An 18,069-nucleotide genomic window follows, 5' to 3' on the forward strand; every position below is an offset into this window, starting at 1 on the left:
ATAATTTTTACTCACTGTTTTTCCCCCCTTCCCAGCTCCCCTGGTTAAAGCCGCCCCCGGAGAATGAAACCAGACTCTGGCACCCTGTTGCCGCCCGGGAGCCGGGTCCCCTTCGCAGCCCCCGGCCGCAGCCGGCGAGGGCGGGGACATCAGTCTCCAGCGGTGCGGGACAGGCTCCCCCCGTTCGGGGAGGGGGGCGGAGGGGGCTGCCCTCCCCCGTGTCCCCCGCCGAGGGTGGGGGGGAAGCGGGGGCGCCTGAGCCCCGCCGCAGCTGGCAAAGTCGTACCCCGAAAGAAGAAAAGGAAACCTCTCGCAGATGGCAGCCCCCCCTCCCACCCCCCTCCCCTTCGCCCCCGCAACTTTCTCCCACCAGAAGAGCGGGAAAATGAGGGAGGGATGTTTGCGAAACGTGCTCGTTCCTTCTGCAGCGTTCGGTGGTAATGAATGCAGAGGGAGGGCAGAGGAAGGGGATCTGGTGGAGAAGGAATGTGTTTGCAGGAGGAGGAGTGTAAACGGTGATTGTGTAATTAAATAATTAAACAAAAATACTTAAGTCTCATTTGGGGAGAGAGCTGGAGTAGGGTCCACAGGGTGTAACTGGTGAATTTTTCAACTTCCAAGTTTTGCAGAGTCAGGGGCGGGGTAGTGGAGGGACACTCACGGACACGTTGAGAGCAGATCGGGTGGGAGCGCCGGGGAGAGATTTATCGTTTGAACTTCCAGGAGATCATTTTTATTACGGTGGCCGTTTGGAAGGCAGTCTCTCACCGCTGCCCGCAGAGAGAGGACGGGCGGGCGAGCAGAGGCTGCCGGAGGAGCCCGCAGGCCGCGCCGCCCGCCCTGCCCGCCCGAGCGCGTCCCCGCCTCGGCGCGGCCCCGCGGCACGGTCCCGACCGCCCGGCGAAGTTTCGCTTGCCATCGCTGTTCGGGAGCCTCTTGCTCCGCTCCGGGCTGTAACCTTGAACTTTCGAAAGCGTGGTGACAGTGTCGTGTTATTACGGCAGCACCACCAACTTCTGAAGAAAGAAAAAACACCGCTCCCCGCCCCCCCCCCCCCCAAAAAAAAAAAAAGGAAAAAAAAAAAAAAAGAAAAAGGATAAAAAAAAGCCAAACAAAAAAATCCTCCCGCCCACCCCCACACCCTCCCCCCCCACCCCGAGTCCTTCCCCCCTCATCTGCAAAACAACCAGCAGCAGCAGCAGCAGCAAAAGCAAGACTCCTGCGCCGCCGACTACAAGAGGGTTAAAAGTGTAGATTGGATTTCACCCCGGGAAATCTAGCACACGGAGTGAACTTGAATCTTTGGCTATTTAAGGAGGACTGGGGTTTGTTGTGAAGTTGTGGTGATCCAGAGCAGAGCCCCGTCCTGATTGATTTCATCTTCCTTGAGTCTCAGATGACTGTAAAATGAATAGATGAAATTATTCCTTTTTGAGGCTTTTCTTAGGGGCTCTCCGGGCAGCGTGTTCTCAAAGCGAAGTCATGATGTATTCTCCAATCTGTCTCACTCAGGTATAGACGCTTTTATTTAATTTATTTGTTAATTTGTTTATTTTCACGTGTTTGCTGGGATTTTAAAAAAAATTTATGTGTGTGGGTTATTAATGAGTCATTGCTAGTAGTTGTAACGGGTTAAAGCACAGTCGTAACTGTTTGTCAGATCCAAACTCCTCTCTCAGGAGGGAATATTAAAGAATAAACTGTACCACGCCATTGTTTTGGGGAGATCCATTCAAAGTGTCACCCGTATACAAATACTGTTAATTGTTGGTGCATAAGAAGTCAAAGGTTAACAAACTGGAAATGAGCATAATTATGCTAAAAAACCGTGTTTGAGAAGTATTGATTTGATTGGAATCAAACGATTTGCACTCTTTTCATCTCGCCTGTTTACACACAGCCTAATGAAAGGGTTTGAAAGGAAAAGTGGTTTTTTTGACAAAACACGACCACTGGCCGGTGCGAAGTAATCCCGTCTTATGCTTAATTAATAATATGCAGGCTGCCAACAATGAGGGAGATGTGAGCGGGGATGACCAAGCTGTGCAGCGTTTTCTCGCTCGGTTATACAAGGGCACGTCGTTTTCCCCCTCCCCGCTGAAGTGCGGTGCCGGCAGAGGAGCGTGCCTTCTACCCAGCACGGGGAGAGACCGGCCCTTTTCTGAGCGCCGCGCTTGCGGCCGCTTCTCGGTGGCGAGCGGCGGCTGTCAGCGGCACGGACGGCGGGAGGGCAGCGGCGGCCGGCGCGGTGCGGAGCGCAGCGGAGCGGGGCGCGGAGGGCGGGGGGCAGCCCGAGCGGGGTCCGCGCCGCGGCAAAGCGCGCATTTTGAAACCTGAGGGGTTTCGGGAGCGTGCCTGGGGAGTTCTCCGGGCGCCCCTGGAGCGTCCTCGGCCGGTGTACGGTATCGGCGAGCGAGCGCTGGGGCACCGGAGCCTTTTTCGGACGGTAAACCCTGTCTGCAAAGCTCGCGGATAGTTTTCAGCTTTCGTGAAAGTCTGTCTTAGGAGGATGTGATGTAAACTGATTAAGCGATAACTGCTTGCTTTTGCATTGGTGCAACAAATAGCTAAAGAAGCAGAAAATGTGCGAAAGTAATGTCTGCTGCAAGGCTGCTACGGAGAGGCCAACGATGCACTTACAGTTGCACCGTGAATAAATAAGTGTGATTTAAGTTATTCCGCAGTTACAAACCATTGTAATTCGAAAGGACTAAAGTATTCATAAATTGTGATTGAAGATGGAAACAATGATAAGGCTTATTCAGTGATTGGACACAGTCCTGCAGTTTTTTGGCTGACACATTTTTTATTGTTTATATTTTGTTTGGCATCTAAGTGTGATTGACTTAGATATGGATATTTTCAGTAAGTAAACGTGAGCTGCAGTGGAAGAAAGCTGGAAAAAAGTGTTATTGAGATATTTCTTCTTCAAAAGAGAAACATAGGAAGCATTTTGTGTAACAGAGACGCACATGCTTACAGGTACACACATAGAAATAACTACTTAGCGTGGAATCTGTGGTTAGCAAAATTAATTCTGTGGAGACTGTCCACTGTGTGGAATTATTGATGGGCAATAAGACCTCTGCATCAGAATATAAACCTGACAGTACAAGAAAACAGTTTTTGCATTTGAGACACAGGTTTTCACAACCACCTCTTTTACAGCGGTATTTCATGATCTTGTTTCCTTCTCTAATTTTTTTTTTAACATTATTTTTTCTTTTTGGGCTCATTGATGTAATAGATTTCCTCATTCTTTACAAATTTGTATTAAAATACTGCACTCAGGTGTATAAAAAAATGCTACGTTGTACTTCTACTGCCATTAATCCAAGAAAGCAGTTTCTGGCTTTTGTGCATTGATACTTTCTCCATAATATTTTACAACCATGCTCTACCACGTGCCATGCAGGAACAGTTCACATTTGGTAATACATACATGTAACACAGTTGCAATAAATTGATTTTAGTTTGAAATATTTTTCTACCTGCTTGGAATGATAGGACAAGTTTAGAAATGATATTTTTTCTCTATATAAATTAAAAATTAAAATGACACCAGTAATGAGAACTTAAACCTGGTATTCTTCATTTGTTTAAGGCAAAAGATTGATTCATTTCACTTGAAGTAGCAACTGCATTAAAGCATTACTGCCACAATTGTTCTCTCTCTTGTATTCTCTGTCTCTAGGACTCTTGCAATGCTCATCGACTGTGGTAGTACAGGTTCAGAAGAAAATATTTTGGTAAAAGTAAACACAGAACACCTGTTTGGATGGAACTACTTATGAAAGTGGTAGTTCAGTTTGTGCCGAGACAGCGCAGAAGCATGTTTTAATAACAAGTCTAAAATGCAAAGTACAGCTTTAAGACAAATCTTGTCAATTTGAGTGTTACCCATCACACTTAAAATAAAAGTTTAGTGAGTGAAAATAAGTCCAAGGTAGAAGAAAACTTACCAAATGCCATTTAATTTTGTGGGCCCCTTTCCTCGGTTTCCCACATACCTCTTTCTCTATGTTTTGGAATGACTGGAAACTGGATTTATCTCTCTTGCTGAGGCATGAATAGGATGCAGTTTACTGCATGCCTTTTAGTGCTAGCTCTCTTGTGATATTTTTGCCGTGGTTTATTATGTTGCAGTAGTCCAAAATCTCATAATATGTAGTGTTTTCTTTTGCGCCTATATGTTTCACTAGGCATGAGAAAATCCGTGCAGGAAGTTGAGTAGATGAAGTTTTTTGTATAAAATTTCCCTACTTCTGCCTGGTGCATTTACTGCACAGTCCTCAATTTGAGCTTTCTGGGCTGATACAAAGTTTAAAAGTGAAAGATAGGAGAAGAGCACTGCATATCCTCTTTATCTTTTCAATAAAGAAAACTTGGCCTACCTATTGTCATTAGATGGCTGCTATTTTTTCCTTTCTTTACCAGGAACATAGATGTTGTAGAGTAACTTCCATTTTAATTTAAATTGCCAGTGCACAATGGTTCACCTTAGCTATTTGATATTACATTTGAAAATCTTGCCTTTATAAATTGCTTCATTGCAAGAGCAACTGTGGCACATGAGCAAGTGTCACATAAAAATAAAAAATAATTTACTATTGTCTATATGAATATTAAGGAGAAAAAAAAAGTCTGTTGATATCTTTTTAGGAGATTTGGTGGAGAATGTGTGTGATTAATTGCAAATGTCCATTTAGGATAATTTTTACGGGCACTTCCCCATGTCAAGTAGTAGTTTCATTTGAAAATGCACAAAGAATAGCTCAAAAAATCTGATAAAATTGCTTTCAAACAGAATATTCTTTGCTGTGTTTCTTCTCAACACTTTTCACGTATATGTATGTCTTTAGGACTTAACAATACTGTGAAAGAAAAACCTGAATACAGTTTTTAAAAGGTTGGCATTTCTGGTGTGCATGTTTTTGTGGTTTCTTTTCTCCCTATTTTTGAAAAGGAAACATTCAGGTACTACAGGCTGGAATTTAATCAGTGAAATTCTCTATAAAATTTTCATAGATATAAAGTGCTATAGTTTATTATTGTTAATACTATATGCATTACCTCAAGGCATAGTCAATCTGAAATAATTTAGTAATTTATGATGATCTTCTTCAAAATTAAAACTAGATGTGCAACAATTTACTAATGTAGAATACATCCATGTTTATTTTATTGCCATTTTAAGTTATAAATGCCAAAGTCTGTTTAGATGTAGGAGAAATCATTGTATTGAGGCAAAAATTAATTTCTCCCAAAGCTCTTCAGCCACCTGCCTTCACCCCACCTTTAGCCCCAGCTGTTAGAATTTTCAAAATCTGTAGTAAATCTGTTTTATTCAGCCTAAAATGAATTGTGAGGACTTAACACAGTATGGTCATTATGCTTCCACTAATTAAAAAAAAATTCAGTACTTCAATTAAGATGACTTCTGTAAGAGAAAAAATAAACTTTCTTTAGTAGTTATAATTGAAAGGGAAAAAAGCATGGCATCAGAAAGCATATGAAGATAGGGAAGTCTTATCATGGGCTGTGGTTGCTCAGAGCAGTACTGCCTTCCCACACAAAGAACAGATTGTGGTTTAACTCTTTCCACGGCCTAGTTTTATGTACCAGTATAGTAACAGAATTGTTCAAATCTCTGCTGGAAACTACTAATCAGTTTAATTGTTGCCTTTGTAGGTCTTTGACAAGCATCATACTGTAATGAAATTGTTTATGTCCTGAAGTATCTTCCTATATTGCCTCTCTGTTCTTTTTTTCCTTTACCCCCCCCCCCCCCCCGCCTTTGCTTAATTTATTTTTTTTTCTATGAAGACAACATGATCATAGGTAAACTGCTTGTAACTTTTCTGTTGTTTTCTGTTTGATTTGAGGATGGTTAGAGAGGTAACTAGATCTAGTGGGTTTTCCAACATTCAGGAAATTTTGAAGTTTGTTTGAAATTCAAAGATTTAAATATGGAATTCTTTGCCTGAAGCTTCTGCAATGGCAGTCTGCACTCTATAATTGAGACCATTAGTTATACTTTCATCATTTTTACCTAATGGAGTTAATCAGCCTATTGATTAAACATAATTCATTCCTTGTCTAGCAGCGTAACTAAAATAGTAGTTTGTTAATTGTATTCTTGAATATAATTGCATAAAAAAGGTTCGGTTTTAGTTTGATTGCACTGTGCCACTAAGTATGATGAGCAATCTGCGTGGTATTTAAAACTAAATATCCCTACACACAGGAAGAAGGATACCTCCCCTAAGGTCTCCCTTTCAACCCAAAATATAGTAATGTTTGATAACCAGATTGCAGTGTTTTAAACAGCAGACTTGTTAATGGAAAATAAGTTTTTGGGGAAGGTCTATTTAGATATTAACATGGATGTGTAGGATGGTACTTTAAGCAGACAAATGAAATTAATTTAATTGCTATAGGATGTGCCTGTAGACAACAACTAAGCATTACCTCCTTAATGCAATCCATATTGCTGCTAGGCAGAAGATAAGAACTTGCAGGTGAAGCCAGACAACAGAAAGGGTTATTTTGAAACTGTAAATAAATGGCATGGATTTCACAAAAGCAGCATTGGACCAGCGGTGGACTCATAATGTCTCTTTGCCACAGCATGTAGAAACACAAAGAATGCAAAGTTTGTGCCAAGTTGCCATTTTTCATTGTACACCTCAGATTGATTTTTAAGGGGTTTAGAATAATTGCCACACTCATGTGATCAGTTAGCAAATTAACTGACCCTGTGGGGCTTCAAAATTCACAGTGGAACTGCTGGAAGGACATAAATGTAATTTTTGTTCTCACCTTCATAAAGTCCTAATTTTACAGAGCTTGGGGGTGGTGGGAGGGAAGCGAGAAGAGCTGCAAGTACAGAAGCTTCTGTTCAGGATTTGAATATGACATGTGTCTTTTGCCTGCTTTTCCTTACTGTATACTGGTTTCTCTAGTTACCACCACTGGAATGGTGCTGTTTCAGTGCTGGAATGTTGGACGTTTGATAAGAAAATGGATCAAGTTTAATGGCGCATGCTCTTTGTGCCACCAGCGGTCTCTTGCTGAGAGCATGCTCCAAAAGCGGGAACTGTGTGGCATTACACTGAGCATGTATATGCTTTGTGTTTCTGTGCCACAGAGAAGAGAAATGAACTGTGGCGTTTGCCTCAGCCTTCTGAACATTTCTGCTCAGATTTTTTAAAACCGTGCAGTGTCCTCTTTGTGCAATGGTACTTTTCTTGATGTTAGCTGTTCAAATATTTAAATGTTAGGAACAAAACATCTTGGTAGCATCTCTTAAATTATATTGTCTCTGCAGAGTTGTGGGATGAACGAGGGGAGGAGTACAAAATAAAATTTTCACATAGTTCTTTCAAAGAACGAAATATGAAATTTGTGTAAATTTTACGTGTTTATTCTCTTCATCTCGTATTCACTTAAAGATTTTCAAAAATGTTTCTTGATGGTGCTTTGGTTATGAGAACTTGCTGACTTTGAGTTTTCTTGTTCTCTTCTTCTTTTTTTTCCTTCACTTCTTTCCACAGGATGAATTTCACCCGTTCATTGAGGCACTTCTTCCACATGTGCGTGCAATTGCCTATACTTGGTTCAATCTTCAGGCTCGAAAACGCAAGTACTTTAAAAAACATGAGAAACGAATGTCAAAGGATGAGGAAAGAGCAGTCAAGGATGAGCTACTTAGTGAAAAGCCTGAAATTAAACAGAAGTGGGCATCCAGGCTCCTGGCCAAGCTGCGCAAAGATATTCGCCAAGAGTTCCGGGAGGATTTTGTGCTCACAGTTACTGGGAAGAAGCACCCATGCTGTGTATTGTCCAATCCTGACCAGAAGGGCAAGATTAGGAGAATCGATTGCCTGCGACAGGCTGACAAAGTCTGGCGTCTGGATCTAGTCATGGTGATCCTGTTCAAAGGCATCCCCTTGGAAAGTACGGATGGAGAACGTCTCATGAAATCCCCCCATTGCACAAATCCAGCACTTTGCGTCCAGCCACATCACATAACAGTATCGGTCAAGGAGCTTGATTTGTTTTTGGCATACTACGTGCAGGAGCAAGGTAGGAAGCAGACTGTCATGTTTCTATGTTAGTATGTCAGACTCTGACTCCAAGCAGCCCTGTTTCCCCTGTGGGCTGGCTTCCAGTGAAACAGTGTTCTGTGGTCCATAGATGGAGTGTGGCTACATATCCATTTGTAAATCAGCCTATATACATATGTACTTAAACACACACAAATTCCTGCAGACCTGTATGACATGCATATTTGACACGCGTGCCTCTTTCACGAGCGAGAGAGACATGTACCAAGGCAGTACTTTCATTCCACTGAAGTTGCCTTTTATTTATTGTGAAAAAGTGGCAATACATAGTTGCGACTTCAGAAAACATTATTGTTTTCAAATTGAGTTTCTAAAGAAAAACCAAACAAAACCCCCCACCCCGGTACTATTAAGAATAGATGCAGGTATATGCAATTGCACAGTCACAATAAATACTACAAATATTTATTATTGTCTTTGTTGTTATAATTAATCAAGAAGCAATCCTGAAACTGATCATGTTGAAGAGCAATTGTAGACTTTCTCATGCCTATAAAACAAAGCTTGAAAATACTTTATCACGGCAGTATTTCATATAAATGCCAAATAGAATCAGAATTGCAGCACACAATATGCAATGTTTTATCCATATTTTACATCAGTAGCTCATCTTATCTTTGAGCTTTAAAACAAAGATCCAGGTCGTAACATTTTGAGAAATTTTTATGAAGAGTATATTTTCATAATCACACTCATATACTTTTATTTGGCAGGTAATGGAAATGTGGAAAATTGCAGGAGCTCTATGGAAAAGCTTCTTAAACTTAGTATTACAGAATGAAAATAAAAACAGGGCTTCTGATAATCACGTGTCAGGGGAAAAACCTACTAGCCATATTTCATATATTGGATATTCAATAACAATACCCATAGGCAGGTTCCCTAAAATTGTAAATGGCTGTAAGTAGATAAAGGTGTTGGTTTGCTTTTTTCTTTCTTTTTTTTTTTTTTCTCTGATTGTAAGTCTTCTGAAGTATTTTTTCTCTGTTAGGGTCATTTTGGTTCTTTCTGATAATGATACTGTCTTCTAAGTGTCTTTGTAATGCTGGCTGATCAGCAGTAATGATGCATTTCTTTTTTAGCCACAGATCTCAACTAGGGAAAGTTCGACCATCTGCAGATGGTGGGCCATTTCACAACTTGGCCTGGTAGCAGGTAGAAATGGCCTGCAGAAGGGCAGATGGCAGGCTGTTATCTGATGCTTGGTAAATAACTATGGGATTTAACTGGAAAACAAATTGAATTGATTTTGTTAGCAACAAAAAAGTGAAATTGCATGGCTTCATTTGGTGTATACTCGTTTTTTAAGAGGAGAGCTGCAAAATGAAATATTTTGTTTTAAGTAATTATCTTTTAGCATTTACTCAAGCAAGTGAAGAACTGTTTTTGTGAATGTATGTATTATTTGATGTGAAAAAAATATTGGCTTCTCCCCCCACCCCTGCACTCCCCCTAGTATTTTTTGGGGTTTTTTTTTGTCTCTCCACAGCAGTAGACACGTTTAGGTATTTTACAGTGACTTTAAGTAGTTGCGGAGTCTGGTAAATCTGATCCCAAATAATACAGGAAGAAAGATTTCTTTGACAACACTAAACAAAATAGCTTAATTACAAGTAATTTTTACCTTTAAATTCCTTTTGTAGGAAAAAAAAATCAAATTATATTATGAATGCATATAGCGTAAGTCATAACTTACTGATTAATTCTATGGATTTACCTGTCTCTAAAAGTCAAAACTACAAAGGGAGGCAAAACAGTTTAAGTACCTCTTGAGCCAAAGAAGCTGGGGTCAGAGTACTCTTAGCGCACTGTTGACTTATAAGTTGTTGAAAGGCAGTAACTTGAAGTGGGAGAAGGAATTGCAGGGCATAGCTGATTTTGTTGATTTAAATGTATTGAGAATATAAGTTTATTTAAAACACTTTTGTCTAATTGGAAATGAGGAAGTTAAGCATGTTGTAATATTATAACTTTCAAAGTTACACAGTGCTACTTTGAGAATATACTGAAAATGAAGCTGGCTAATTTCTATTTCCAAGTCACTCATAGAAGACCCTTTTGTTTATTGCTAACTGCATGTCTTTTGTATTTTGCTGCTTTACATTAAGTCTTCCATTAACATCTGTTGGCTCTCTTCTTGAAAAAGTCATATTAAGTTGTCTATGTAATTTTTTCCCATTTTATAAAACTTTGATTCTCTATGTTCATTGAAATCAGGTTAATTGTGGCACTTTTTAGGGTACTTGATTAAGAGTGCCAGGCTCTGTGAAAGATATGTGTGAAGTCAACCAAAAATGTTGCATTATACTTATGGCATTTTGCTTTTTATTTATCTTTCAGAACATATAAACGCCTAATAGCACCATGTAACAGCTAAGTGGACACATAAAAAAATTTAAATCACTGAACAAAATATGAAGAAGGAATTAGCACACAAAATGAAAAAGGGCCAAATAGTTTGCTTTTTTTGTTGCTTTAAAATAGAAGATTAGGGGAAAAAAGAGGAGGAAGGATAGTTCGAGTGCCAGTGATGGTTGCCAGTGGCACCAGGATTGGCATCAGACCTTCTTTGTTTAGCCTAGGATGTCTGTGATTTGTTGGTTGGCATCCGCATTGCAGTGCAGAGTAATGTTACAATATATTGACAATTTCCAGATCTAGAAGTGTCAATAATGTTTTCAGTTCTTAACAAAAAGAGCTTCTACTTCCATGTCTGTCTTGAAAGAAGAAATAAGGACTGATCTATGAAGTCCTATCATTGATGAACTTCATCAGATGCTACTTTTCGCTCATCTCAAATTCAGCATCTTTTTTCCCCTCTATTCATTTTATGCTATCCTCTTAAAAGAAAAAAAAAGAAAAAAAGAAGATTGACATAGGTTGCAATGCTGCTCCTTTGACTGAAAAGGAGGAAGAAAATGGGAAGTATACATTGTGATCAATGTTTAACATGAAAATAACTATTAATCACAAGGGGCTTCTATGGGGCTCTGTGTGTTGTGTGTATCAGGGGGGTGCGTGTGTCCCACACAGATTGTTTATAAAACCCCAACTTGAAAATGGTACGAACATTGTTTCTATTGACAGAATTGTCCTTTTTTTTTCTCCTGTGAGCATCAGAGACTGTCTATCATTTAGTATGAAATGCATTTCAGTCCATAAAATCATTTGATGGTATTTAATTCAGCGCAGCGCTTATGCTGTGTTCCCGTTGCTACAAGAACCGCCATTTTGTTTGTCGAGTGCCAGGAGAGGGGAAAAAAAGGCAGACAATGTGCTTGATGCCAATAATGGTTGCCAGTGGCACCGAGGTTGGCATCAGACCCTCTTTGTCTAGTTGCTGAATGCCTTTGATTCGTTGGTTGGCATCCGCATTGCAGTGGGCACATTGGAAAGTTTTTGACAATCAGTGAATGAAAGCTGCAGTACTTGTTTGCTGCAACAGAACCAAGATAGTATAAATCTCTCCTTGAGATGGACATTTTACTTACTCTTACAGTGACTAATTTTAGAAAAAAAAGCTAGAAATTGCCTTATTCTTTTCCAAAACTTAAAATATCTATAGCAATGTGCCTTGTCTGCATAATTCTGAATTCCCTCTTCATCTCCACTACTTTTTTTTGCAGCATGAATAAAACGCAAATTTGATGTTAGGTAATTCAGCATATACTGAATGAAGCATAGTACACCTTGGTAGTTTAAGAGTTTAAACAACTGAAGCAGTGCTACATGTAAATGTTAAGATTTTTAAGTATTTTTAGTGCATGTGTCTCTCAGAGTACATTTATCTGAACAGTCATGTTACTGTTTATACTCTCCTTTGTCCTCATGTAAGGGTGATATAACTGGGGGAGCCCACGTTCCCAGTTGTTAATAAAGTCTGGAGTCAAAGGAGGAGAGGCTCTTTTAAAAGAGTGGGGAAGAAAATAGGTGCAGATGTCCTTAGTCTCGTAGTGTTCAGGCACTCTTCGTTTTTTAACTTCTTACACCATCAAGATGCTACTACAGCTCCAGCTGTGCAACTTTGTTATCAGGAAATTGGCAGAAAGAATAAATCATTTCTCTTGGAAGTTTCCTAGATAGTTAACATTAATATTGCTTTCCGGTTAACTGCTATTATCTCGTTAATTAATAAGAAGGATTAGCAGCTCTACCAAAAGGGCTGGGCAGAAGGAAGCCTGGGCTATGTGAGTCCCTGATTGCTAGACTGTGTCCTGTCTCTTGAGGATTGGAGGGGGGGTACTGGGCCAGGGAAGAAAACAGAAAAAAGCAAGAGAAAGCTTAGAGAGCAGCGAGGGCACTGGCTGGCCAAGGGGAGAATTTTGTATGCAGGGTTCTCATGCTGAGCTGGCCCTGTGTGGGGAGGTTGGCAGTGCCCTGCTGCGCTGCAGGTGCCATTCCCTGCTGGGGGGGCATGGGAGGGGGCACGGGCACACCCCGGTGTGGTGCCCACGCTCCTGAAGAGCGCGCTTGCAGATAACCTCAGCTGGGTCCAGGGTGCTGCCGCCGCATCAAGCTGAAATGCTTCTGCCCTGAGCTTAATGCCAGCAAACTGGCAATCTCCCAGCCAAGTGGGGATATCGCTTTCCCAATTCAGACAGTCCTGGCAACACGTGTGTCTTGTCTTACTTGGAAAACATGCCCTCTTCCAGAAGGAATTGTAATTCTTTTTTTAATGAGATATGTCTGAATTGCAGGACTGGGTGGGTTTATCAATGGCTTAATCTTTTTAAAAGCTTTTTTGAGTTTTGTCAATTTATGTCTATAGGGAGCTCAAATTTTGAAAGAGGTTTGCATAGTAGTTTCACATTACATTTGAGTTTTCATTCTATAAGTTGAGAAAATTTATTGTGTAGTCATTCTGTTAATATTTTAAAATGATAATGAAATTGTTTTTTGTTAGGTTGCTGTGACTACATGAATTTTCCACTTAAAAGTCCCACTCAAAATAATGTTTTAAGCAGTTCCTGGTTAAGTCATATTATGGTTATATGCCTAAATACCACGCCACCCAGATAGATTTTGGATGAGGGTTCGCATTTTTTTGTGTGCACTGATGATCCCACATACAATTAATAAAAAAGCAATGAGCTTAGATGAATCAACCATTTGCTGATTGTTTCTACTTCATTTAATCTTAATGATTTGCCTCCTTCTGAATACTTTACCTGGGAACATGCAGTAGAACATTTTACCTGTTTTGCAGAAGGACACATCAAAGTGCGAGGTGATTTGTTGGGAGTTTACAGAGCAAATGATGAGTTACAGCAGGAACAGCAGGAAATAGAGCTTATTACTGCCTGTCCCTACAGGCTTCTATATGCTCCAGGACCTTGTTTCTAGCACAGTGAAATGGCGTGTGATCCCCTGCTCTAAATCTCAATTTTGAATCAGAAAGCCAGTACAGAACCAAAAGTATGAGTTTATATATTGTCTGCCCTAGTAGGGGAAGAGCTTTTAGTAGTTTAAAAATCTCATAGGGAATAATCAACCTTTTAAAAACTGAATTGCTCTGGACAATTCCAGTCTGTTGAGGCGTGAAGAGAATGCAAATTTAAAAAAACTTTTTTGTGTCAACTGAAAAAGACACTGTTATTATTATTTTCTAGTTTTCTAACATAAAATTTTGGATAACTATTTTGTTGTTGACTGTCTCTATTGTAGTGAAAATTATGGGCAAGAAAGACATTTGCCATTAGGAAATGGAGGTTAATCCAGTCTATATATGGATGTAATAATATTTCTCAATTTATGATTATAGTTTCTTTGTTAATGAAGATCTAGCATACTGAAACATTTTGAAAGGCCACTTACCAATTTTCATTTTTTCAGAAGATTGATGTGTGAACTAGCATTCAGATAGTAGGTTTGCAGAATTCAAAATGTTTAATTTTTTCTTTTTAATCTAAAAAAGCTTTCTTAAGAGCAGGAATGTGGGTCAGGAAAAAGAAAAGGAAAATTTCCACTATTTAGCACTATTTAGTGCTAAATTATTTACTGTTAACAGGAATTAAATTTATGTGCATTTCAAGAAGGAACATTTACCTAATTCTGATTTTTCTTACCTGATACACTAATTTTCACAGGGTTAATAATATAAATTGTGTTTAAGATAAAAGAAACTTAAGTTTAAATAAATTCTGTTCAGGTACTTGAAAACATAGAGGTCATTGTTAATTTATGAGCGACATTTAGTTCAAAACAAGAAGCGATAAAGTAAAGAATGGAAACTGAATCAGAAAATTCTTGCTTTGTGGTAGTTTCAGATGGAATACTGTGTGCAAAAAGGATTATTCTAAACTATATACAAGAGGACTCATTAATAAAGGAATGCCTCAATTTAAAGCAGGATTTTATGTTTTACATTTCTTAAATGTTCATGCATATTTGAATTCACTCTAACTGTGAAAACTTCATTAAGATAATTGAACACTAAATGCCACTGCAGGTTGAATTTTAAAGTTAATTGCATGAGGTTGCTGTCAAGTCCACTTCCTTATCTAGATTTCTTTTTTTTTTCCCCTGTGTTTCCCCCTTGTCCTCTTCCCTGCTGCCAGTGTAGCAGCATAGTCATGTCAAGGACAGGTGGCCCTCAGAAGTGGTGGTCCACAATGCCAAACACTGTAACTCAAGAGGTTTCCTGAAGTGCTACTTTCCAGTCTCACCAGCAAGGTGAAATGTTTCTTTGATGTAATTGCTGGGACTAGGATGGTTTTCAGATCAAGTTAAATGGCTATGTTAACTGAATAGGGTTGCTCCTTCCATTGTGGGGTGAAGAAGGCTCCTTATGAGGAGCTGGTTTACAGATTTACAGATTTACAGTGATTGTGAAAAGGGAAGGAAGTCTCTGATACTATTTAGTTTGTTTGACAGATGTCAAACGAGATGTCATTAATTATAGGGAGGTTTCATGATTTTACTCTGTATCTCTTTTTAATTTTTGTAATTTTAAACTCTGTTTAGAAGTTTTTGCTAAAACCATGGCTCAGGGCATTGAAACCTGGATTAGAAGAGGTTTGAAAGTCTCAGAACTAGGAAAAGGGAAGTAAATCTCAGATTATTAGCTCTGTCGTAGAGAAAGCCAAGTTCATTTTGGTGTGTCTATTGTACTGTCTTTTAGCAGTGAGCTGTGTGTGAACCTGGAAGCATTCTTCTAGCACAATTGTTTATATTTCCCCCCCATCATCTTTTTATTGACAAAAAGTTTACTTGTGCTCTCCCCACCAGTTCTTCTCTGAGGGGGATTCTTTCCTTTTCTGAAGTATATTGTGCTTTTTAAATTTTAAATAAACATATTTCTTTAGCTGCTTCTTGGGAACATCAACATTTTAATGTGACTTTTACCCTAGTCTCCCCCCCCGCCCCCAAGTCCCATCTCTGCCCTGTCCCCAAAAAGAGTGGTGGGAGATGGGCACTTCCGATGGGCACTTGGTGTTTGGGGGGCATTTTCAGAAACGGCTGATAGTCTAAAGTTTGTTTATCAATCATAGTGTTTCAAATGTTTTTAGATTACCTGAGGACCAGAGCTTTTGCCTACATGCCTTATGACTCTTGTGTGTTATGTTCCACTTTATATGAGACCCCTCTTCAAGTCAGAAAGGTGACTTAAAATTATGGGGACCTTGGAGTAATTTTAACCTTAATTTGTTCCTAACTGCCTTTGGTGTTTGGAATTTTTAAGTGACATGTATGTTTGTTTGTTTTTACCCCAAGAAATACTATTGAAATAAGGAGAAGTTACTGTGATGAGGAAGGGTGTGAAAGCTTAGCTGAATCCCCTTCAATCATTGTGTTCTTTTTTCTCAGTGAAACCTTGCACTTTTTTATTAAGTAACTGCACAATCTCCAGAGTAGAAGGGACATGTCAAGTTTTCCAGTGTCCTTCCATAAAGGCACCTTCACTAAAGACATCTCAGTGGCTTTAAGTAGGCTTTTTATTTCCCCTCTGAATAAAATACATGTGGAAATTGATCAAAACTGTTCCCATTTTCTTCCTCAGAAAGTGAACAGGAAAGCCAAATGCAAAAATGAACAGGTAGTGAACTCTGAGAAACTTGGTGTGGTTGTTGAGAAATTAGGGAAAAAATTCGTGATTGTTTGTTGGAGACAAATGGTGTGCACACGTAAGTATATTCTATATTGTTTGGAATTATTTAACAATTGATAATTATAAGTATCCATCTTTTGAACATATTGTTTACCTATTTGACTTCTTGATCTCCAAGCAATATTAACCTGAGTTACTACACGTTTTTTCATAAAGGATCAATTCAAACAACTGAAAGATGGTTATCTATTTATCTTAAAACTAGCATTGTATTTTAATTTCCAGTCAATTTCCTTGCCATATTCCTCATATTCCACAAGCTGTCTTCTGAGGTGTCATAAAATTTGCATATTTTTTTTAAAACAGAAACAAAACAATGTGCATGTAATTCAGTAATTACAAACTCTATGCCTTTAGAAATTGAATGAAATAAAATAGTATATAATTTTGCTTGTGAATTGCATTGGGCTAAAATGCCAAACCATTTTCAGCCTTTTTTGTGAAGTAGCTAACAGGGAAATGTTTAGAAGATTATTATGGATGTACATTGTGTCTGAGAGATGGCAAATATACTTACTGCAGCGTCAGCTTTCCATTGCCTGAGTAATGCCATTGAAAATTATGCCAGACTTTTTGAAGGGATAACTCCACTCCAGTGTCCCTGATTTAAAAGTGTGAAAATTTCTCCTAATCAAGACAACTTACTCTGACATCTGCAGTTTCTAGACGGATTACCTTAAATTTGTTATGCCATGTTAAAAGATGTGTTTTACGAGGCTGGCCTTAGTGTCAAGAACCTGGCTATGTGATGCAATACATCTTGTTAGGTTTAATTGACCAAAGCTGATTTGTTAAAACAATTCACTTGCGCTGTAACTCATGCTCACGCCAAGTTGCTACCTGAATCTCTTGACCTTGGTTTGTCTGGGTCATGAAATGGCTGTGAACTGCTTGACCTCTCCATTGTTCAGTGGCCGTGCCACTTCCTCCGCTTCTTTGTGGTGGTTGGTGACAAGAAGACCTCGGCCCTGAATTTACACCCCAGTGGGTTTTCAGTGTCCCTCCAGAGCATCTGTATCCTCCTTTGGAAGCCCTTTGGTGATGTCACCACCTATTGTCTGCTGACAGTGAGGGGGACAAATTGACAGCCCTTCATAGTAGAAGAGGTAGTGAGGGAATTTCTGGGAGCTGGAGGAAAACTCCATCCCCTCTCAGACTGCTGTGCATTCCTGTGCACCCTGTGCTGGGGTGCATGGGGTCACTACTTTTTTCAAGGGGAAACACCATTGGTCTTGGTCAATCCCATTTCACTGTGAGTTTTGTATGAGTGGGATGTGCTGGGAAGAATGTTCTGCTTTGAAAATATTTTGTTATGAAAATCTAATGAGTATGCACAGTATTTCAAGTTTTAGGACTCAAGAGTGATCAAAATAGATTTTTGGCGTGAAATGGAGGAGTGTTTCCTGTCAATGTCATAAGTGGCTATTGATTTCTTTAATGCCAAAACATCAATTTCTTATGACATAACTTGTATTTAAAAGCAGTCATGGTTTCTAAAGCAGAGGACTTTAAACACTATGCTTGATGCAGTATCTAATCTTAGTAAAACGGAGAAAGAACAATCTTTATGTGACTTCTGTAAAAAAAAAAAGTAGAATACATTATTTTTAGTGGAAGCTACTTGTCCTTAAGAATTATTCTTGGTGGGGGGCAGTCATTGGATGCTTAGCCTGACAGGCTGCCTACTGTCAGTACCTCAGATGCTAATGTCAGCTTCTTGATGTAGACTTTGTGCTTCCCATAATTACCAACAATTTGACTGCTGGCACAGTTTATTTTGTAGAAATGAGTATTACATCTAATTATGTGCTGCATTGTGACACTTTTTTAGGA

General features: G+C 39.4%; 1 protein-coding gene across 4 annotated transcripts in view; it reads left to right on the forward strand.

Moving 5' to 3' along the window:
• Positions 1–1,192: 1,192 nt before the first annotated feature.
• Positions 1,193–18,069, forward strand: part of NFIB (nuclear factor I B) — a 164,819-nt gene continuing 147,942 nt past the window's right edge. For 3 of the 4 annotated variants that reach the window (XM_054283574.1, XM_054283551.1, XM_054283565.1), the window contains exons 1-2: positions 1,193–1,512; positions 7,557–8,088. In XM_054283574.1, the coding sequence (XP_054139549.1) occupies positions 1,483–1,512; positions 7,557–8,088 (562 nt within the window). In that variant the 5' untranslated portion in view covers positions 1,193–1,482. Of the gene's footprint in view, positions 1,513–7,177; positions 7,242–7,556; positions 8,089–18,069 lie in introns of those variants that run through there. The other variant, XM_054283557.1, reaches the window with a different exon arrangement.

The sequence above is a fragment of the Melozone crissalis genome, unplaced genomic scaffold, assembly GCF_028551555.1.
Source record: "Melozone crissalis strain CALT ecotype California unplaced genomic scaffold, PUWL_Pcris_2 ptg000005l_1, whole genome shotgun sequence".
Lineage (NCBI taxonomy): Eukaryota > Metazoa > Chordata > Aves > Passeriformes > Passerellidae > Melozone > Melozone crissalis.